At 41.8% G+C, this 21,640-nt stretch overlaps 1 protein-coding gene across 4 annotated transcripts in view; it reads left to right on the top strand.

The window, feature by feature from the left end:
• The window catches only part of ADAD1 (adenosine deaminase domain containing 1), a 220,649-nt gene that overhangs the window by 173,433 nt on the left and 25,576 nt on the right, over positions 1-21,640 (top strand). For 2 of the 4 annotated variants that reach the window (XM_075849716.1, XM_075849714.1), the window contains 4 exons: positions 3,629-3,799; positions 5,975-6,204; positions 20,963-21,200; positions 21,299-21,431. In XM_075849716.1, coding sequence (XP_075705831.1) covers positions 3,629-3,799; positions 5,975-6,204; positions 20,963-21,200; positions 21,299-21,431 — 772 coding nt within the window. The remainder of the gene's footprint in view (positions 1-3,628; positions 3,800-5,974; positions 6,205-20,962; positions 21,201-21,298; positions 21,432-21,640) is intronic. The other 2 variants (XM_075849715.1, XM_075849717.1) reach the window with 2 other exon arrangements.

Below are 21,640 nucleotides of genomic sequence, written 5' to 3'. Positions count from 1 at the left end.
ACTGACACCTTGGGTAATGGCTGCTGCCACTAAGAGGCTGACATTAAAGGGAATGTGTCGCTAGAAATTTTTTTTATGTTAAACAGTATATAAATGATTACACATTGTTCTCATTTTTTTAATTTTTTCACAATTCTAATTTATAACATTTCCATGTGCTTGTCACTAGAGGGAGCAATTCCCAAAATTGCAGCATTGGCATGTGGTAAAGCAACCTCATTGCTTTATGCTGCAAAATTGGAGAAGACACACTCGCTCTAGTGTCCTCACACAATCCCCCCTGCTTTACCCTGGCTAGTGCCAGGAGAAAGGAGGGGGTTGAATGTTCAAACCTCCTACACAATGTGCCGCCATTTTTTGAGCGAATGCACAGTGTAGGAGGATTAGATACAGTGGTAATCACACAGTATAACATGAACATATACACAAACATAACTTACCTGCTCCTGCCGCCACCGCCACTGCTTCCGCTCCTAGTCCTTGCGTCTGAACATATGGCCGGAAGCCGTGACCGGAAGTAGTCGTCTTACTGTCCGGCCGCGGCTTCCGGTCCACATGAAAATGGCGCCGGATGTCGCTCTGCCGAAGACCTTCCTTTTGGCCTGTGTGGGAGCGGCGCATGCGCCGTTCCCACACAGACGGCGTACGCTATTGTGAATGGAACGGCTCCCGTTCGCATTCTCTATGGGGATGTATGTGCCGTATTCCATCTCTGTATGTGTCGTTAATCGACACATACAGAGATGAAAAAAAAAATGGCAGCCCCCATAGAGAAGTAAAAGAAAGAAAAAAGTACAACACAAAAACACAAATAAAATTTATTTTAATGACGTACTAAAGGCAATAACATATATAAAAAAAATAATTTGTGACACCTTCCCTTTAAGCACAAGTGTTCTCTCCTCTTATCATTCTATATCCATCCTACAGGCACTGAGCTATACCAGTTTTAGCTTAGTTTCTGTAGGAGATAGATACTCCTGCTTTTCCGCAGAATTTAGCTTTTTATTTTAGTTTATATTTTCTTCCCTCGCTAGGAAACAGCGATACGCTGTCTCCCTGTTATCATTCCCTGAGTGGAGCGAACACTATTGAGTCCCCTTTTCAATGAAGAATCACCAGAGGTCACCCAAGTTACGGCCTGCTCCCCACCAGTGTTCCCTCCCACCAGAGGGATGTACACTGAAGGGGTGACCTTGCTGGTTTCTGCTAGCAAATAATGGATCCGTTGAGGCGAGTATAACTTTCTGTTAGTCCGCATTCCAGCCCTCCTTTAACCAAGTCACTGGCTCCACCTGCCACCATTTTTTACCTCTGGTGTCCTTTACATGGATAGCCATATGCAGGTGTTCCAGCATCCCCCCTGTTCCTTGGATCACCCGCACCACCGGGTGATACTTCTCATCAGAACGCCCAGCTAGTAAAAGTATTAAAAACGCCCCGATGTACGCACATAATACACACCCACTTGGACTTTTACTTTTAAACACGCCCACTTGGACTTTTGCAAGCCTCATTTGCATAACTACAAAAATGGTCATAACTTGGCCAAAAATGCTCGTTTTTTAAAAATAAAAACGTTACTGTAATCTACATTGCAGCGCCTATCTGCTGCAATAGCAGGGGTTGCAAAATCTGGTGACAGAGCCTCTAAGCTTGGTCACGTTTGTTTTGATGGTTCGTATGTCTCTGAACTCTCACTTTTTTGTTTTTTCCTCCATAATGCTGTTATTTTTTTCTGTCGTGGCCTCTCCTACATATTGAGTATATACTGGTTTAGCTCAATGTCTGCAGGAGGGGTATAACATGGTGGTAGGAGGTAGAACTTTTTTGCTCAGTGTCAGCTGCCTAGTAGCAGTGACCTAAACAAAAAGTGCCTGTGTGCCGTCGCCCCCCCCCCCCCCCATAAACTAGACGAGAAAAGGTTTTTTTACAATTGTCGCTGCAAAATTAATTTATTAACTTTTTACATTCTCTGCATTTGTCTGAGTTCCAAATTAATTGATATTCTCTCTCTTTGGAGGTTTAGAGAGTGGCCAGCCAGAGAGACAATGACACACAGGGTTGGTGTTCAAACAATCTCTGCCCCTAGGGGGCGGATCCATCTTTATTTATAAGCAAATGAGAGTAGGCGTTAGCCTTTAACTTGCAGGCGTAAACATTCTACATTTGGTAATATAGTAGAGAGGCGATGGGGAGACTGTATATCTTTAGCCATAAGAAATACAATGTCATCATGTTTTCTCACGTTGCCTTTGTAACAGCTGAAATGCAAAGCCATAAACCAAACGACTTAGAATAGAATAGCCATCCCCCTGTGGGCTGTTGTCAGCAGATCTTTGGGCTGAAGTGACAACTGTTCATAGCAGTACATATTAAGCACTTTTAGGTTCATACATATAAAGATATTAAAATATTTTTGACACAATGTTTACTCAAAAATCCTCTTATCGGTGTTAATAATACTGATAATTTTATATAGCGCCAACGTATTCCGCAGCACTTTACAATTCAGAGGGTACATGTGCAGACAATCTCAGACATTACACAGTGACAAAACTAATTAACAATTCAAACAAGAGGAGTGAAAACCTGCTCACAAGAGCTTTCAATCTATGAGAAAATAGGTGAGACAAAATGTAAAGTGCTTGTTTCAGTACAATTGTCCAGCCATTTTTTTTATAAACCTGAGTACACATAAAGCTGCATGAGCCGGTCACCAGCCAGTATCTGTGTATGACCGATACAAAGTGCATTAGGGTGCAAGGGATGTGAGGAATGCTGCTGAATTAAGGGATCAGGTTCTGATGATCAGTTGGGCCAAGGAAAGGAGTTCGATTAGGGAATGTGATAGGCCTGTCTAAATAGATGTGTTTTCAGGGCTCGCCTAAATGTGTGAATGTTGGGAAATAATCTGATTGTCTGGGGTAGCGCATTCCAGAGGACTGGTGCAGCACGAGAAAAATCTTTGAGACGGGAATGGGAGGTTCAGATTATGAAGGATTTCATTCTAAGGTCATTGGCAGAATGTAGAGCACGGGATAGGGTGGTAGATAGAGAGGAGGGAGGAGATGTAAGGAGCTACAGCACTGTGGAGAGCTTTGTGGGTGAAAGTAAAAAGTTTACATGTTATTTTGAAGGGAATGTGCTGTATGTTACTGGCAACTAAAGACCCTTTTGCACGGGCCATTTATCAAGCAAACGATCGTTCATAGAACGCTAAATGCTGATAACTGCCCTGTAAACAGAGCAGCAATCCGCTGATGAACGAGCAAATGCTTGTTCATCTGCTGATCATATCGTTTTAAAAAAAGTATAATATTATTGTTGTTGGCAACACATCTCCCTGTGTAAACAGGGAGACACGCTACCGACATGATGATAATGTATGGGGACGAGCGATCGGAGAAATGAGTACTTGTCCCCATACTAGCTCCTTGTGAAAGGAGCAAACGAACTCTGATTAATGAGCGGTCTCGTTGATCGGCGCTCGTTTGCACGGCCTAGGACTGGCCGTGTAAGAGGACCTTTAGTTACTGTAAGGATACAAAAATAGATTTGAGATAAGGAAAATAATTAGTAAATGGGTACAATTCAAAATGTAATTAGATATTGATATTGTTTATAGGTATTTTTACAGACATCTTCTCCTCTACTACAGTGGAAATAGTGGCATGATGAAAAAGTCTATTTTCTGCCGAGAGGCAGAAACTGATCTTCTTGCTCTTAATCAGAATTTGAATCTCTACCTGTATATGAATCAGCTTCCAAAAGGGGCCGCCCAAACCAACTCGCAGCTGTAAGTATCATTTAATGCATTGCAAAGTTCTAAACTTCATTTGAAATTACTTGTCTGATTTAAAAGGTCATGCCACATACAGTGTCCATTTCGAATAACGACAATAGTTTTTAAATTTTCCAGCTACCCAAAGCTAGCATTATTTATTGATTTATTTAGGCTTCGTTCACATCTGCTTTGGAGTCCCGTTCTGATGTTCCGTCGGAGGTTTCCATCAGAACGGGACCCTGAGCAGACACAAACTGACACCGACGGAAACCAGACGTTTCAGTTTCCATCACCATTGATTTCACAGGTCCCTTGCACAACAGACAAGCAGATCTAGCAGGATCCCTATGCGCTGAGTAAATGAATGGAGAGGAGTGAATGACGCTGATTGGTCAGCATCATACACTCCCCTGTACAACGCCCACTTGGTCTAAAGTAAAAATACGCCCACTTGGGCATTAAGCAACTCATTAGCATAAATCTAAAATCGCTAATAAAGTGGTGAAAATAGATCGGTTTTTTTAAAATAAAAAGCACTGCTGTCACCTACATTATAGCGCCGACCTCCTTATGTAGGAGATAGGGCACTTATAATGTGGTAAAAGAGCCTCTTTAACCCCTCAGATGCGGCGCTCAATAGCGAGTGCCACATCTGAGTTGTTTTGGGGAGAGGGTGGGATGAGAGGGAGCTCCCTCCGACACCCGTCGATAAGATCGCCGAGGTTCTGTGTATCCGATGGCAGCCAGGGGCCTAATAAAGGCCTCCCAGGTCTGCCTGTAGTGAATGCCTGCTAGGTCATGCCAGAGGCATGGATTAGCAGATGCCTGTCCGTTTTAAACGGACAGGCAGTAATACACTGCAATACAAAAGTATTGCAGTTTATTCTAAAAGCGATCGGAGGATATTAAAGTCCCCTAGTGGGACTAGTAAAAAAAAAAAGTTTAATAAAGTTAATAAAAAAAATTAAAAACCGACTTTTTCCCCTTACAAAATGCTTTACTATTAAAAAAAACAACAAAATAAAGTAAAAAAGTTATACATATTTGGTATCGCCGCTTCCATAACGACCCCGACTATAGAGCTATTACATTATTTAACCCGCACAGTGAACGCCGTAAAAGATAATATAAAAAACAATGGAAAAATTGCTGTTTTTTGTGAATCCTGCCTTAAAAATTTTTGGGATAAAAAGTGATCAAAAAGTCGTATCTACTCCAAAATGGTACCAATAAAAACTACAAGTCATCCCGCAAAAAAAAGCCCTCAAACAACTTCATCGGCGGCAAAATAAATAAGTTATTGCTCTTCAAATATGGAGACACAAAAACAAATAATTTTGAAAAAAAAAAAATGTTTTTACTGTGTAAAAGTAGTAAAACATACAAAAAAAATATAAAAATTTGGTATCGTTGCAATCGTAACAACCCGCTGAATAAAGTTATTGTGTCATTATACCACACGGGAAACGGCGTAGATTTAGGATGCAAAAAAGAGTGGCAAAATTTCTGGGTTTTTTTTCTCTCTCTCTCCCCCCCCCTCCCCCCCCCAAAAAAAGTTAAGCAATAAATTCTATGTACCCCAAAATAGTGCTATTAAAAAATACAACTTGTCCCGCAAAAAGCAAGAGCTTATACAGCTATGTCTACGTAAAAATAAAAAAGGTATAGCTCTTGGAATGCGACGATGGAAAAACGTAAAAAATTACTTGGTCATTAAAGTTTAAAATGGACTGGTCATTAAGGCGTTAATGGATCCCCTGTGCTCATTAGATCTACAGCATAGACAATAGCCACATTCTGTAATTTCTCCATAGTGTCCATTGATCCAAATGTGATTGAATTTAACTTTTATTCCCTCAGGAACTTCCAGCCGGCCTACAGATATATCTGTGTGTGTATATATATATATATATATAACTAATAAAGCCCCTGCCATGGGTTATAATTTAATTGTTTTCAATTCTGTGAGCTTTCATTGTTTTCTATTAATAGAAATAAAAAAATACCAAGGTGACATGTACTCATGTACTTTGTAACCTGCTGTAGAGGATTGGAGAAGCACAGTGGACATACTGATGTCATCTATAGTTTAGCTCAGTTCCCACAATGTTTTATATACATTTGTTAAAGTGGAGTTACATGATTTGTAAGAAAGATGTATAAGAAATAATTTTCTTTTTATTCCAGATGTCTTAGTCCCAATTCTCTATTTGCACATGAAACCAATGACCGATTAGGCCTTCACATTTCAGTGGAGGGCAAGAATTTCCCTGTACCTTACTTTCCTTGTGACATTACTACTCACGTAATCAGTATGTCTCCCACTGACAAGCTAACCAAATGGCAGGTTCTGGGAGTACAAGGAGCACTATTAAGCATCTTCTTACAGCCGGTGTACATCAGCAATATTATTGTTGGTAGGTGTATCTTTTAAAGGTATTTGTTTAGTTAAGCCCTGATCAGCCCGTTTACTTGAATGGACAGAGCTGCAGTACAAGTCACAACCACGTGCGCATAGACGTTGCTGTGTCAGGTGCTGCAGTAAAGCCGCTACTTCATTCAGGTGATTGGTGGGCGTCTAACAATAGACTGTCAGTGTAAGTTCCTGGAAAAACCCTTTAATGACATAAGCCCATACCATAACTCTATCCCTATTCTGTTTGCACCTGAGTTTAACTGGTGACGATTGTTTGTTTGTTTTTTCTTAAACTATTTTAGTTTAAAGGGAGTCTGTCACCAGAAAGCAGCAGCACAGTAATATAGTGTACCTTACCTGAATATAACGCGGTTTTAATTTTTCAGATGCGTGGCTCCGTTGCAGCGATAATAGCTTTATTCCTTATATGCAAAATAGCTTTTTGGAGCAACAAGGGCATCACGGTTGCTCCAAATTGCTTTACCTCCTATCCTTGTAAAAGTTAAAAAATGTTACGTTTTTTGCGGAAAAAGTGTAGATGTTCATTTTCACAGACTAATTCCAATAAATTCAGCAAAAACCTGTGGGGTCAAAATGCTAACTGTACCCCTAGATAAATTCTTTGAGGGGTGCAGTTTCCAAAATAGGGTCACTTCTATTGGCGAAAATTCAGCCTGCTCTTGAAGTGCACCAGGGATTCATCTATGGATATTTCTTTGTCGGGGGTGTAAATTGCTGCAAAATTTTGGGAAAAAATATTGAGGGGCCTAATTTTAAAAAATCTGTCGAAATTGGGGTCATCCTGTGGGGTATCCAGCAACGGATACGAAATCTCGCGAGATCACGGAGCTAAACGAGATTTGTTTTCACTTGCCGGAATCTCACAAAAAAGAGTCAGAAGTGTCAGGATTCTGAGTACACATGACGTCCAGGCTGGATTTCATGTGTATTCATTATCAGGACACTGTAGTAATGTTAGGGCTTGTGTATGAGGCTGCACATAGCGATATATCTATATCGCTAGTGCAGTGTAAATGAATGGAGAGGAGTGCATGATGCTGATTGGTCAGCGTCATGCACTCCTCTGTACAACGCCCACATAGTGACAGAACAGCGGCGGCAGCTGTCATTGACAGCTAACCGTCTCTGCTACCGGCCTGGGGACCAATTAACAGTCCCCAATGCCGGCGATTGCTGTGATTGGTCAGTCTCTGAAGACTGACCAATCACAGCCGTCTGTGACGTCGTCTGCAGGAGAAAGCTCCTGTCACTTTCTCTGATCTCCTCACTTCTGTGAGATACGTGAGGAGATCAGAGAAAGCGGTGTAAAAAAACAAAACACTTTTTATTAACCCCTTCCCGAAAATGGGCGTATAGTAACACCCTGAGGATGAAGCGGGCACAGGAGCTGTGCTCGCTCCATCTTCATCGGATGTCGGCTGTAATATACAGCCGACATCCCACTGCAACTACAGCGATCACTGTCCTCTCCGATCGCTGTAGTTTAACCCCTTAAATGCCGCTGTCAATAGCGACAGCGGCATTTAAGTGATTGATACAGAGGGAGGGGGCTCCCTCTGCACCCCATTCCCCCCCCCCCCCCCCCCCCGAAAAATCGCAGGGTTCTGATGGTTGCAATGGCAACCAGGAAGCCTAGCAACGGCTTACTGGTTGCCAGGTACGGGAGCCTATTAGGTCCTGCCCAAGGCAGGACGTAATAGGCTCAACTGTCAGTTGTAAAGTGACAGTTACAATACACTGCACTACATCAGTACATACAGAAGTAGTGCAGTGTATTGTGCAGGGGATCAGAAGATCAGATCTTCCAGTCCCCTAGTATGTGTAAAATAAAAAGTGAAAAAAAAAGTTTTAGATAAATAAATAAATAAATACAAGTTTTACGTAATAAAAACAATAATCGCCTTGTTTCCCTGATCAAGCCCTTTATAATTAGAAAAAAAAAGACAAAAACTAGACATAATAGGTATCGCCGCGTTCGTATCGGCCTGACCTAAAAAAAATATCATATTATTTATCCTGCACGGTGAACACCGTAAAAAAAATACCATAAAAAACAATGGCAGAATTTCGTTTTTTGGTCACGTTGTTTCCAAAAAAATGGAATAAAAAGTGATCAAAAAGTCGCACGTAGCCAAACATGGTACCAATAAAAACGACAGTGTGTCACGCAAAAAATGTATGTACTCCGCCCAGTTTACATATGCCCCCACATTATAAACTGAAACACCAGTAAAACACTAAACAAAACTACTACCAAGCAAAATCTGCGCTCCAAAAGCCAAATGGCGCTCCTGGGCCTGGCAGTGTGCCCAAACAGCGGTTTATGACCACATATGGGGTATTACCGTACTCTGGAGAACCGCTTAACAATTTATGGGGCGTATGTCTCCAGTGGTACAAGCTGGGCCCAACGCATTGGGCACTGAAATAGCATATATGTGGAAAATGTCAATTTTCAATCTGCAACATCCACTGTGCACTAATTTCTGCAAAACCTTTGGGGGTCAAAATGCTCACTACACTTCTAGATGAATTCCTTGAGGGGTGTAGTTTCCTAAATGGGGTCACTTCTCGGGAGTTTTCACTGTACTCGTACCTCAGCGCAATGCAACATTGCGTCAAATACAAATTTTGTAAAATCTCCACTCCAAAAACAAAATTGCACTTTTTCCGTTTAGACCCTTGCCGTATGTCCAAATAGCCGTTTACAACCACATATTGGGTATTTCCATAATCAGGAGAAATTGTGTAACACATTTTGGGGTGTCTTTTCTCCTGTATTCCTTGTGGAAATGAAAAATTCTGAGCTAAAGCTACAGGTTATTGGAAAAAATAAATGTTTTCATTTTCACGGATCAATTCTAATAAAATCTATAAACACCTGAGGGCTCAAAATGCTCACTACACCTCTAATTTAATTCTTTCAGGGGTATAGTCTCCAAATTGGGATCACATCTGGGGAATTTCTACTGTACTGGTACTTCAGGGACTCTGCAAATGCGACATGGCCCCCAGAAACCAATTCAGCAAAATCTGAGCTGCAAAATCCAAATGGTGCTCCGTCCCTTCTGAGCCCTGCCATGGGTCCAAACAGCAGTTTATTACCACATAATGGGGTATTTCCGTAATCAGGAGAAATTGCTTTACAAATTTTGAGGTGCTTTTTCTCCTTTATTCCTTATAAAATTTAGAAAATTCTGTGTTTTTTCCCAAAGAAAGTCTCTTTTCATCTTCACAGACTAATTCCAATAAATTCAGCAAAAAACCTGTGGGGTCAAAATGATAACTATACCACTAGAAAAATTCCTTGAGGGGTATAGTTTCCAAAATGGGGTCACTTTTGGGGGGATTCCACTGTTTAGGTCCCTCCAGGGCGTTGCAAACGTGACACGGCACTGAAAACCATTCCAGTAAAATCAGAGCTCCAAAATCCAAATGGGGGTCCTTCCCTTCTGAGCCCTGCTGTGGGTCCAAACAGCAGTTTATTACCACATATGGGGTATTTCCGTAATCGCGAGAAATTGCTTTACAAATGTTGGGGTGCTTTCTCTCCTTTATTTCTTGCAAAAATTAGAAATTTTTACGTTTTTCCAGAAAAAAAGTAGATTTTCATTTTCACAGACTAAGGCCTCATGCACACGACCGTGTTTTTGCGTCCGCAATTCCCCCGCAAATCCACGGGAGAATTGCGGACCCATTCTTTTCTATGGGGCCGTGCACACGACCGTAGTTTTTGCGGTCCGTGCACGGCCCGGGAACCCGGACCGCAGAAAGTACGGACATGTCCTATTATGGTCCGGAGTTGCGGTCCGGGCTCATTGAAAACAATGGCCCGGCCATGTGCATGTGCGGGCGGCTTGCGGCTGACAGTCCGCTGACAGTCCGCAGCCGGCCGACACGAAAATCACGGGCGTGCACACGGCTACGGTCGGGCTACGGTCGTGTGCATGAGGCCTAACTCCAGAAAATATAGCAAAATACCTGTGGGGTCAAAATGCTAACTATACCCCTAGATAAATTCCCTGAGGGGTGTAGTTTAAAAAATGGGGGTCACTTTTGGGGGTTTCCACTGTTTTGGCACCACAAGACCTCTTCAAACCTGACATGGTGCCTAAAATATATTCTGAAAAAAGGAGGCCCCAAAATCCAAGAGGTGCTCCTTTGCTTCTGAGGCCTGTGTTTCAGTCCATTAGCGCACTAGGGCCACGTGTGGGATATTTCTAAAAACTGCAGAATCTGGGCAATAAATATTGAGTTGCATTTCTCAGGTAAAACCTTCTGTGGTACAGAAGAAAATGTATTACATATGAATTTTGTAAAAAAAAAAATGAAATTTGAAAATTTCAGCTCTACTTTCCTTCAATTCCTGTAAAACGCCTAAAGGGTTGAAACACTTTCTGAATGCTGTTTTGGATACTTTGAGGGGTGCAGTTTTCAAAATGGGGTGTTTTATGGGGGTTTCTAATATATAGAGCACTCAAAACCACTTCAGAACTGAACTCGTCCCTGAAAAAATCGCTTTTTGAAATTTTCTTAAAAATATGAAAAATTGCTGCTAAAGTTCTAAGCCTTGTGAGGTCATAGAAAAATAAAAGGATGTTCAAAAAACGATGCAAACATAAAGTAGACATATGGGAGATGTTAATTGGTAACTATTTTGTGTGGTATTACCATCTGTTTTACAAGCAGATGCATTTAAAATTGGAAAAATCATAATTTCTTCATATTTTCGCTAAATGTTGGTGTTTTTCACAAATAAGCAATGAATTTATCGACCAAATTTTTGCACTAAAGTACAATATGTCACGAGAAAACAATCTCAGAATCAATTGGATAGGTAAAAGCATTCCGGAGTTATTACCACATAAAGTGATACATGTCAGATTTGAAAAAAATGGGTCTGGTCCTCAAGGCCAAAATGAGCTGGGTACTCAAGGGGTTAAAAGTCAAGGTAAAGACGGCTACATCTGTACGTCCTCGTGCGGGAAGTAACTTCCCGTGAGGTGAGGACTTACAGTTGCGTCCTCGTGCGGGTAGGGGTTAAGTGGGTGTTTTTTACTTTTTTGAACTTGGGTGTTCCCTAGTACTTGACATTTTATTACTATAGGAGATTCCAGGAAAGTTTAATTTCAAGAAAATAGGTCTACGTTTTTATACGTTTTTTTTTTAAATTTGGTTGAGTATTATGTCCATAATGGGTTAAATTAGTGATACCTAGAGCTCTCATACCGCTTTCCAGAAAACCCAAAAACTATACTTTTCACTCATTGCTTCTGTGTGTATAGTTACCCATTTTCTTTCACTAAGAATATCTGGCTGTTTTTGTTTTTGCATTTTGTTTTATGAAAAACGAGAGGAAGAGTATAAGCACGATCACATGGTATAACATGTAATTTTTTTTTATTTAACCCCTTAACGATATCCAACGGATGGGTACGTTGTTGTCGTTCGGTACTTAAAGCAATCCAATGTATGGGTACGTTGGAGCGCTAAGTGGTCACTGTGTCTAAAGACACGGTAACAGAGTAAAGATGTCTGTTGTCCCTTACGTGGTTCAGAACGGCCAATCGCGGCTTTTTGCGGCTATAACCTATCACTGTGCCGCAGTTAGTTTAATTTTAGTTGGTGTCAGGTAGTCATTCTTTACAGTCTTATATTGCTGTAATTTTTTGTTACTGAAGTTTGTTCAGTAAATTTTTTTATACTTCATTTTTTGTCTAAACTTTTTATTTTCTCCTCTGTTCTCTTCTTTTTTCTTTTTTTTTTTTTTCAGCAATTTTGAAATACATGTGTAAAAGCACAACACACACAGCCCCCTGTGTAAAAATAAAGTCTGTGTTACACGTGTTCAAACACTACACACCCCCCTAATAAAAATGTCCCAATCATCCCAAAGGGTCTATTCAGCAGAGACATACGCTATCCTGGCCTCTGACACTGATTCCGCCAGCTAGGGAGAAGAGGAATTCGCCCCAGTCATCTTTTCCTCCTCCTTCTCATCATCCGGTGATGAGGAACACCCGCAAAGGTGACCCAGGACATCATCTGAGGCAACCCCCAGAGAAGTGATCCCGTGTGGAACCCACCCCCCGAGAATTATGAGCCTCAGATCCCTGAATTTATAGGTAGCTCAGGAACTGATTTTGAGACTGAAGGCCTCACAGAAATAGATTTTTTTTAAAGGTTTTTTTCAGTGAGGATTTAGTGAATTTAATTGTGGCCCAGACCAATTTATATGCCCAGCAATTTATTACCCAGAAACCCACGTCATCATATGCTAGACCATTCAAGTGGACCTCTGTAGATGCAGTGGAGATGCTCAAATTCTGAGGCCTTGTGCTGCATATGGGGCTAGTAAAGAAGCCACAGACCAGGCAATACTGGAGTACAGATGTTTTGTACAACACCCCAATTTACCGCGTGGCACTGCCCCGGACACGCTTTGAAGCTATTCTTAAAATTTGGCATTATAATGATAATGCACAGTGCCCGCCCCATGATGACCCCACATATGACCGCCTATTCAAAATCAGGCCAGTCATTAATTATTTCTGCACCAAATTTAAAAAAGCGTATACCCCCAAAAGTACATTGTAATAGATGACTCCCCTGTACATTTTAAGGGTAGGCTAAAATTCAGACAAAAACTGCCCAGTAAGAGGGCAAGGTATGTGATAAAAATGTACAAACTGGGTGAGAGTAGCTCAGAGTGCACCTACAGGTTTATGAGGCAAGGACTCCCGGATTGAACCCCCAGAATGCCCCCCCCCAGTCCTGGGATTTAGTGGGAAAATAGTGTGGGATTTCATGTACCCACTACTAGACCAGGGTTACCACCTTTTACGTGGATAACTCCTACACCAGCAGCCCCCTATTTAAATGCCTCCACCAGAAATACTGCAGCATGCGGCAAGGTGCGCAAAAACTAGAGGCCTCCCTAGAACACTGCTTGGCCAACGTGTCATAAGGGGTGAGAGCAGGGCATTATGCAGTGAGAACGTGTTCGTGGGATGTCCTTCTCGACCACAATGCATGGGAACGGCAGCACCCCGTTCCCTGTACGAGATACCACCACAGTGACCCACCACAAGCCAGATTGCATCGTGGGCTATAACAAGTACATGGGAGGGGTTGATCTCTCAGATCAAGTGCTGAAGCCCTATAGTGCCATGAGAAAAACAAGGGTGTGGTATAAAAAGGTGGCCGTGGACATGGTACAGATAGCAATGTATAACGCTTACATGCTATCCTAATGTGCAGGCTGGACAGGGTCATTCCTTAATTTTCAAGAGATTATCAAGGTGCTTGTTTTTAAAAATGAGGCAGGGGAGGGCCCAAGCACATCTGCTGAAAGCAAGGGCGCCTGTATTGGACCAGGTCAACACTTAGCCGGCATCGTTCCCCAAACTGCACCTTTTTGGGATATTGCCTTTGCAGAGTGTGTAGCAAAAGGGACATAAGAAAGGACACCACTTATCAGTGTGACACCTGCCCCGAAAAACCTGGTCTGTGCATTGCTTTTCACAACTTACACATTCCCCACATTATAAATTTAATTACCAGTAAAAATTGCCTAATTCAAATAAATTCAGATAAAAAGCCTGTGGGGTCAAAATGCTAATTATACCCTTAGATAAGTTCCTTGAGGGGTGTAGTTTTCTAAACGGGGTAATTTTTGCGGTGTTTCCACTGCTTTGGTCCCTCAGGGGCTTTGCAAATACGACATGGCACCGCAAACCAATCCAGCAAAATCTGAATGCCAAAATAGCACTCCTTCCTTTCTAAGCCCTGCCGTGAGTCCAAATATCAGTTTATAACCACATATGGGGTATTACTGTGCTCAGGAGAATTTTCTTTTCTAAATGTTGGAGTGCCCTTTCTCCTTTTAGTCCTTGATGGAAATGAAAAAAAATTAGCTAAACCTACATTTTATTGAAAAAAATGTAGATTTTCATTTTCACGGCCTATTTCCAATAATTTCTGCAAAAAACCTGTAGGTCAAAATGCTCACTATACCACAAGATAAATTCCCTGAGGAATGTCGTTTCCAAAATGGGGTCACTTTTGGGGTATTTCCATTGTTTTGTATTTAAATTGAGAAATGTGCTAATTTTTACACATTTTCTCTAAAAGTTTTTTCAAATAAACACTGAATGTATCGACCAAATTTTACCACTAACTTAAAGTCCAATGTGTCACGAGAAAACAATCTCAGAATCGCTTGGATAGGTGAAAGCATTCCAAAGTTATTACCACATAAAGTGACACGTCAGTTTTGGAAAAAATTTCCTGGTCCATAAGGCGAAAACGGGTTAATATATGTGGATATATCAATATTTAATCTTCATTCAAACAAAGATAAAGGTGATGTAATTATTAAAAAAAACAAAAAACTTTTTCTTGTTTGTGTCAGTGGGGAACACTCGAACCATAAGTAAAGGCCCTGCAACTAGGAAGCTGACAGTAAGAAACAAAAAAGTTGGCTCCTCCTATGCAAGTTATACCCAGCCTACAGGCACTGAGCTAATCCTTTTTTAGCTTAATGTCTTTAGGTTCAGACACAGATCAGGGTTCTCCAGGTCTGCGTCTGCCTAATATTTTCTCTCTTCTTTTTTGTAGGTTGAGGTAAAAGAGAGGGTTGTGCCTCCCTGTCCCTCCCAATGTGAAATGAGGGATCATTCTGGAGGAAGAGACACGGTCTCCTCTCGCTTGCCCAACGGCTAGACTACTGATGGGAAAAAGCCAGTTCCGGCTTTCCTGTTTACCCTCAGCTGTGGTGGCATTCTGTGTTAGTCGCCCCTGCCCGCCATCCTACAAGAAGAGCATGGTGCATTGAAGCAAGGCTACACACGGTCTCTACACGGACAGCACCACGTAGGTGGGTGAGTATGGACCCCTCTCTCGCGGTATTTGACTCCTTTAGTCCCCCAGAAGAGTATCCCTCCTTCTGACCCTTGAGGTCTTTCTTTTCCTGCATGCTGCGTCTTAAGCGGGCACATGGGTTTGTCCCGTGGCCCACTGCCCCAGCGGTCCCCAACTGCCCGCCTTCATGGGCACTCCCCAGGCCTCCTTCCTACTACGTTCCAATTACTTTTTCCTGGGCTGCACTTAGTGCGGTGTACTCCGCCCTGATAGTGTCCACTAATCTAGGCCCAGGCTGTTGATGCCCAGTTCAGGTGGCCCAACTGCCTTGCGTAAGGGACGCTCCCCAGGCCTCTTCTCTTTACAACCTTCCCCGTTTGCTTCCTCGGTCTGGCGGCGACAGAACCCTTTGTAAGGGCAATGCCCACCTATTTAGGCCCAGGCTTTTGTGACCTAGGTCTGGAGGCTTAAGAAGCTCTTCTACCTCCTCATGTTAGCCTATGGGCTTGTAGCGTGGGCTCCGAGGCTTCTCCCAAAGACTGACTGACTTTCCCCCTCCAAGTACAGAATTATCCTGACAGATTCTGGGAGAGGTGTTCTTCTCTGCTCCTTTCTTCCTCTACTCCACTGACAGTCCTTCTCTTCTTACTGTTAAGCTGTCTTTTCATGGGGCTGGGAACTAGTGTTCCAATCCTGAGCTAGTACTTTTTTTTTTTTTTTTTGTTTTTGCTTTGTTTTTTCTTTTAAAAAAAGCTAAAACTCACAGGGGGTTGCACTCTCTAGATGTGTCTCTGACCAAGATTTGGTGTGTCAGAACCCAGAGTTGAGGGCTCCGGACAAACCGGGTCATCCTCCTCATTTACCCTTTTTGTGTTCTATATTTGCAGACGTAAATTTCCCATGGATCAGGTAGAGTCCACTTACTCTACCTGCTCCCTGACTATTGATTCCCCTTCTCCCCCCCCCAGTATTGCAGTGTCCTGCGCCTTGATTGGGTCCTGTCCCATTCTGTTGCGGAGCTTACCAGGGTTTCTCAAGTTATGATGATGGGTATCGCGCGCCTTCCTGTTTACTCGGTCAACTCTGGTCCTATTTCCACCTCCCAGGATAAGTCCAAGCAGCCAGGGGGAGAACTCGCAGTAACTCAGGTCCTGCAAACGGTCCTGCCGGCCTTCTCTTGCTTCCCTTCCTCCCTCCCTTCCTGATCCTTCACCACCTTCAAAGGAGGTTTCTGCTTCAATGAAGAGACTGTGTTGCCATCTTTCTGTCCCTCCCATCCCAGGGAGCGGTCCCTCCTCAAGTTGTTGTTGCGTGCTAGGCACCTGTATCTTTCTGTCACTACTTACTTTAGCTGATTGGGCTCACGTCCATCCAGAACGATAAAGTAAGGGGCAGCTGGACTTCCAGGCAACCGTAGCTCGTCGGATTCGCTCGGCTATGTTGGAGATCTAGTTTGTGAAAGGACGGAATCCCCCTTCTGTATTGTGCTGTGCTCTACTCAGGCGACGGGTACTATAGGTGTGCAAGACCTCTACGTGGTAGTCCATTTATACCTTCTCTAAATTTTACAAAGTTCGCATCACCGGATGGGAGAGTCTTGGTCGCAAAGTGTTTCAGGCAGCGTTGGTTCAGCCATCCTCCTTATCAATTCGCTTATTCTTTTTTTGTACCCCAGCGACTACTTTAGTCCTTGATTTCTGTATCCCCTAATAATATAAACCAGAAAAGAGGATTTTTGTACTCGCCGTAAAAATCTGTCTGTTACACTTCATTGGGGGACACAGCTGCTTCCCATTGTTCTGAGGTTTTTTTTTTCACATTTTTATCGGACATCTGCTTATTTTTGCTTCTCCTACAAACTGATTAGTTATATGCATATAGTATAGCCTGCATAGGAGGAGCCAAACCTTTTTGTTTCCTAGTTGTGTGGCCTATCTATACACATGGTTCCTGTGTCCCTCAGGTTTTACAGTAAATACAATAATCCAGATTTATTTATTTTTTTCCCTCTATGCAGAATTTTTTTTCTTCTCTGGGATGTTTGAGGTTTTTGTTGCATGTAAAACCAAACCACCCACAGCATGTCGATAAAATGTAGATATCTTTGACATGGCCATTCTGCTTTTTCTCTTTAACCCAAATCTGACGTGTCATTTTATGTGGTAATAACTCTGGAATGCTTTTGCCTATCCAAGCGATTCAGAGATTGCTTTCTCGTGACATATTGTACTTAGTGGAAAAATTTGGTCAATAAATTCATAGCTTATTTGTGGAAAACACCAACATTTTAAGAAAATTTGCAGAGGGGAAATTGACAAATTTTATTTTTTTTGCTGCAATTCATTTGTAATACATTTTTTTTTCTGTAACACAGAACGTTTTACCAGAGAAACGCAACTCATTATTTATTGCCCACATGTGGCTCTAGTGTGATAATGGACTGAAGCACCGGCCTCAGAAGCAAAGGAGCACCTAGAGGATTTTGGGGTCTCCTTTTTTTAGAATATATTTTAGGCACAATGTCAGGTTTGAAGAGGTCTTGTGGTGCCAAAACAGTGGAATCTCCCCAAATGTGGTTTTGGAAACTACACACCTTAAAGAGGCTCTGTCACCAGATTTTCAAACCCCTATCTCGTATTGCAGCAGATCGGCGCTGCAATGTAGATTACAGTAACGTTTTGTTTTTTTTCAAAAACAAGCATTTTTGGCCACGTTATGACCATTTTTAGATTTATGCAAATGAGCCTTTCTTAAGTACAACTGGGCGGATTTAAAGTTATGTACAAGTGGGCGTGTATTGTGTGTGTAACATCTGGGCGTTTTTACTTGTTTTACTAGCTGGGCGTTGTGAATAGAAGTGTTTGATGCTGACGAATCAGCATCATCCACTTCTCTTCGTTAACACCCAGCTTCTGGCAGTGCACAGACACACAGCGTGTTCTCGAGAGATCACGCTGTGACGTCACTTCCTGCCCCAGGTCCTGCATCGTGTCGGACGAGCGAGGACACATCGGCACCAGGCGACAGAGGCTACATCGACTTACCTGCAAACGCCTATGCTGCTGCAGAATCAACTGTAGCCTCTGTCGCCTGGTGCCGATGTGTCCTCGCTCGTCCGACACGATGCAGGACCTGGGGCAGGAAGTGACGTCACAGCGTGATCTCTCGAGAACATGCTGTGTGTCTGTGCACTGCCAGAAGCTGGGTATTAACGAAGAGAAGGGGATGATGCTGATTCGTCAGCATCATACACTTCTATTCACAACGCCCAGCTAGTAAAACAAGTAAAAACGCCCAGATGTTACACACACAATACACGCCCAGTTGTACATAACTTTAAACACGCCCAGTTGTACTTAAGAAAGGCTCATTTGCATAAATATAAAAATGCTCATAACTTGGTGAAAAATGCTCGTTTTTAAAAAAAAAAAAAAAACTTTACTGTAATCTACATTGCAGCGCCGATCTGCTGCAATACGAGATAGGGGTTTGAAAATCTGGTGACCGAGCCTCTTTAAGGAATTTATCTAGGGGTATAGTTAGCATCTTGACCCGACAGGTATTTTGCTATATTTTCTGGAGTTAGTCTGTGAAAATGAAAATCTACTTTTGTTTCTGAAAAAATATCAAAAAAATGTACCCCAAAACTTGTAAAGCTATTTCTCACGATTACGACAATACCCCATATGTGGTAATAAACTGCTGTTTGGACCCACGGCAGAGCTCAGAACGGAGGGAGCGCCATTTGGCTTTTGGAGCGCAGATTTTGCTTGATAATAGTTCTGTTTGGGGTTTTGCTGGTATTTCAGTTTATAATGTGGTGGCATATGTAAGCTGGGCAGAGTACATCTGGGCATAATAAGAGGGTATAATTCATAGATGTTTGGCCAGTGTCGCACTGATAAATGGTGCCCAATCTTATCCGCTTTTGGGGACACTGCACAATTTCTGTTGCTATATTCTGAGCGCCAGAACTTTTTTTTTTTTTTTTCTCCACAGGAGTCGTGCGAGGGCTTATTTGTTACGTTACAATCTGTAGTTTTCATTGGTACCATTTTAGGGTACATGTGATTTTTTTGATCACTTTTTATTCGATTTTTTTTGGCAAGCAAAGTGACAAAAAAAAAACATACATGTTGACAATGTTTTTTGTCCTTTTTTTTTTTTACAGTAATCACTGTGCGCTTTAAATGACATTTTACTTTATTCTGCAGGTTGGTACGATTACGGCGATACCATATGTATATAGTTTTTTTTTATGTTTTGTGGCGTTTGCGCAATAAAATCACTTTTCTATAAAATTAGTTATTTTTTTTGTCACCATATTCTGAGAGCCATAATTTTTTTATCTTTCAGTCAAAAAAGTTGTGTACGGGCTTGTTTTTTGCGGGACGGTTGTAGTTTTTATTGGTATTATTTTGGGGTACATGCGAATTTTTGATCACTTTTTATTCTATATTTTGGGAGGAGCGATGACCAAAAAAATAGTGATGCTAGTATTGTTTTTGAATTATTTTTTGCGGTGTTCACCGTGCGGGAAAAATATTATAGTTTTATAGTTGGGGTCGTTACGAATCCGGTGATACCAAATATGTGTACTTTTTTAACGTTTTTTTTTTTTTTCCTATAATAAGAGTTATAGGGAAAAAAAGCATTTTTTGTTTTTGTAACTTATAACTTGTTTTTACACTTTTATAAAACATTTTTATAACTTTTTTTTTTTTTACTTGTTTCACTTGAAGACCTGCAGCACTGACGGCTGCTATAATACATTACACTACCTAGGTAGTGTAACGTGTTATAATCTGTCAGTGTGACGTTGACAGTCACACTGATAGGAAGCCTATGAGGACCAGCTGGTCCTCATAGGCTTCTGTGAATGGCAGACCGGAGGCCATTGTATGGCCTCCGGTTTTGCCATGCAACCGACGGCAGCACCCACAATTGGTCCTCTGGATAGTTTGTTGTAGCAACAAACTTTCCCTGCGCTCACATGATCGGGACCTGAACCAATCAGGCCCCGGTCATGTCTCCGGGACCAGAGGCTGGGGTTAACAGCGCGATCCGTGTTACAGCACTACTCTGAGACACCCGGATCGCGCTTTTAACACCCACTGTGAATTCACGTCGGCGCTGCACAGAGCGCAGCAAGCTCCGACGTGAATTTACTGAGGGCGGTCGGGAAGCGGTTAATAACGGTGATCATATTCTCTGTAGCCGAACCAGTCGGTTCGGCTATCAGAGAACAGGTTGCTGGGGAGCCGCGGACACTGACACAGCCGGCGTCCGAGCGCTTTTTACAGCGATATGCCGGCTGGAACAGAGATCTGTATATTCACGCCTTGGCAGCACGGGGTATGTGCGAAAAGGACGTGTAGCTACAGATTGTCGGCATAAAAGGGTTAAATAAATTATTTGACTGAAAAAAAATACTGGGAAATTTGTTTAATTATTGCAAAGTCGTTCACATACTGTTTAAATGGCAATCAAATACTGTACCCCTTTGTTAAAAAAAAAATATTAAGAAAGCTTTACGTGAGGTGTCCTCACTTTTTCACATGATGATCTATGTTCAAGTGCAAGGACTATGGGATCATCAGGGTAGCGGATTTATCCATATGTATTGCAAAGGATTAAATCTGTGTCAAATCTATTACAAATTTGCAACAGAACTGACATGCTGAGGATTTTAAAATCCACATCATGCCCTAAATTTTTAAAAACCCCATCATCATACATTGTACCGTAAACGGTCACAGATTCCGCCCCAAAAATTTGCAAAGTGTGCTTTTCTTCTTCTTCTTTTTTTTTTTTCTATACATTTTTCACAAAATCCACAAATGATGTGTTCATTCTTTTGTTGTATTTATTTTTAGGTAATGCAAATTGCACAGACACGAGAGGATTAGAGATTGCTGTAAAGCGTCGAATTGATGATGCTCTAACTTCTAGATTACCTATGTTTTACCTAGTAAGCAGACCATACATCAGCATTGCGACTGCTGTCCACCAAACTCAGGCTGTTGCTGGAAATCATAGACTCAGTTTGAATTGGTCACAAGGAGACCGTTCATTAGAAATTGTGGATGCGTTGCAAGGGAAAGTCATTGAAAGGTATGTGTTTAAAGCATTTGATGTCGTATAAGAATTTTAAAAATGCATATTAAATCCTCTGAAGCTGTAGAAATGGAATTTTTTGTTGTTGTTTATAGTTCACCATTTAAAAGTGGTCTCTCAATGGCAAGTCGCCTTTGCAAAGCTGCAATGTTAAGTCGCTTCAACTTGCTTGTGAAAGAAGCAAAAAAGGAAGATGTATTTCGTAGTCTATGTTATCATGAAGCAAAGGTATGTAGATTTGGGTATTATACTCTTTGCCGAGCATGCAATTTCACTAGTACATCGTCAGACTCCATTTTGCATTCAGAATGGCCCCAATATATTGTAACCTGTAAGGTAGGAGTGATGCCTAACCATGCTGACACAATGGAATTGGGCAAATAATGTAAATAAGATGCTAACACAGCTATGCTGCACACATTGAACTTTCCGCCAAA

The sequence above is a fragment of the Rhinoderma darwinii genome, chromosome 1 (assembly GCF_050947455.1).
Source record: "Rhinoderma darwinii isolate aRhiDar2 chromosome 1, aRhiDar2.hap1, whole genome shotgun sequence".
Classification (NCBI taxonomy): Eukaryota; Metazoa; Chordata; class Amphibia; order Anura; family Rhinodermatidae; genus Rhinoderma; species Rhinoderma darwinii.
This window is presented reverse-complemented; position numbering and strand designations above follow the sequence as displayed.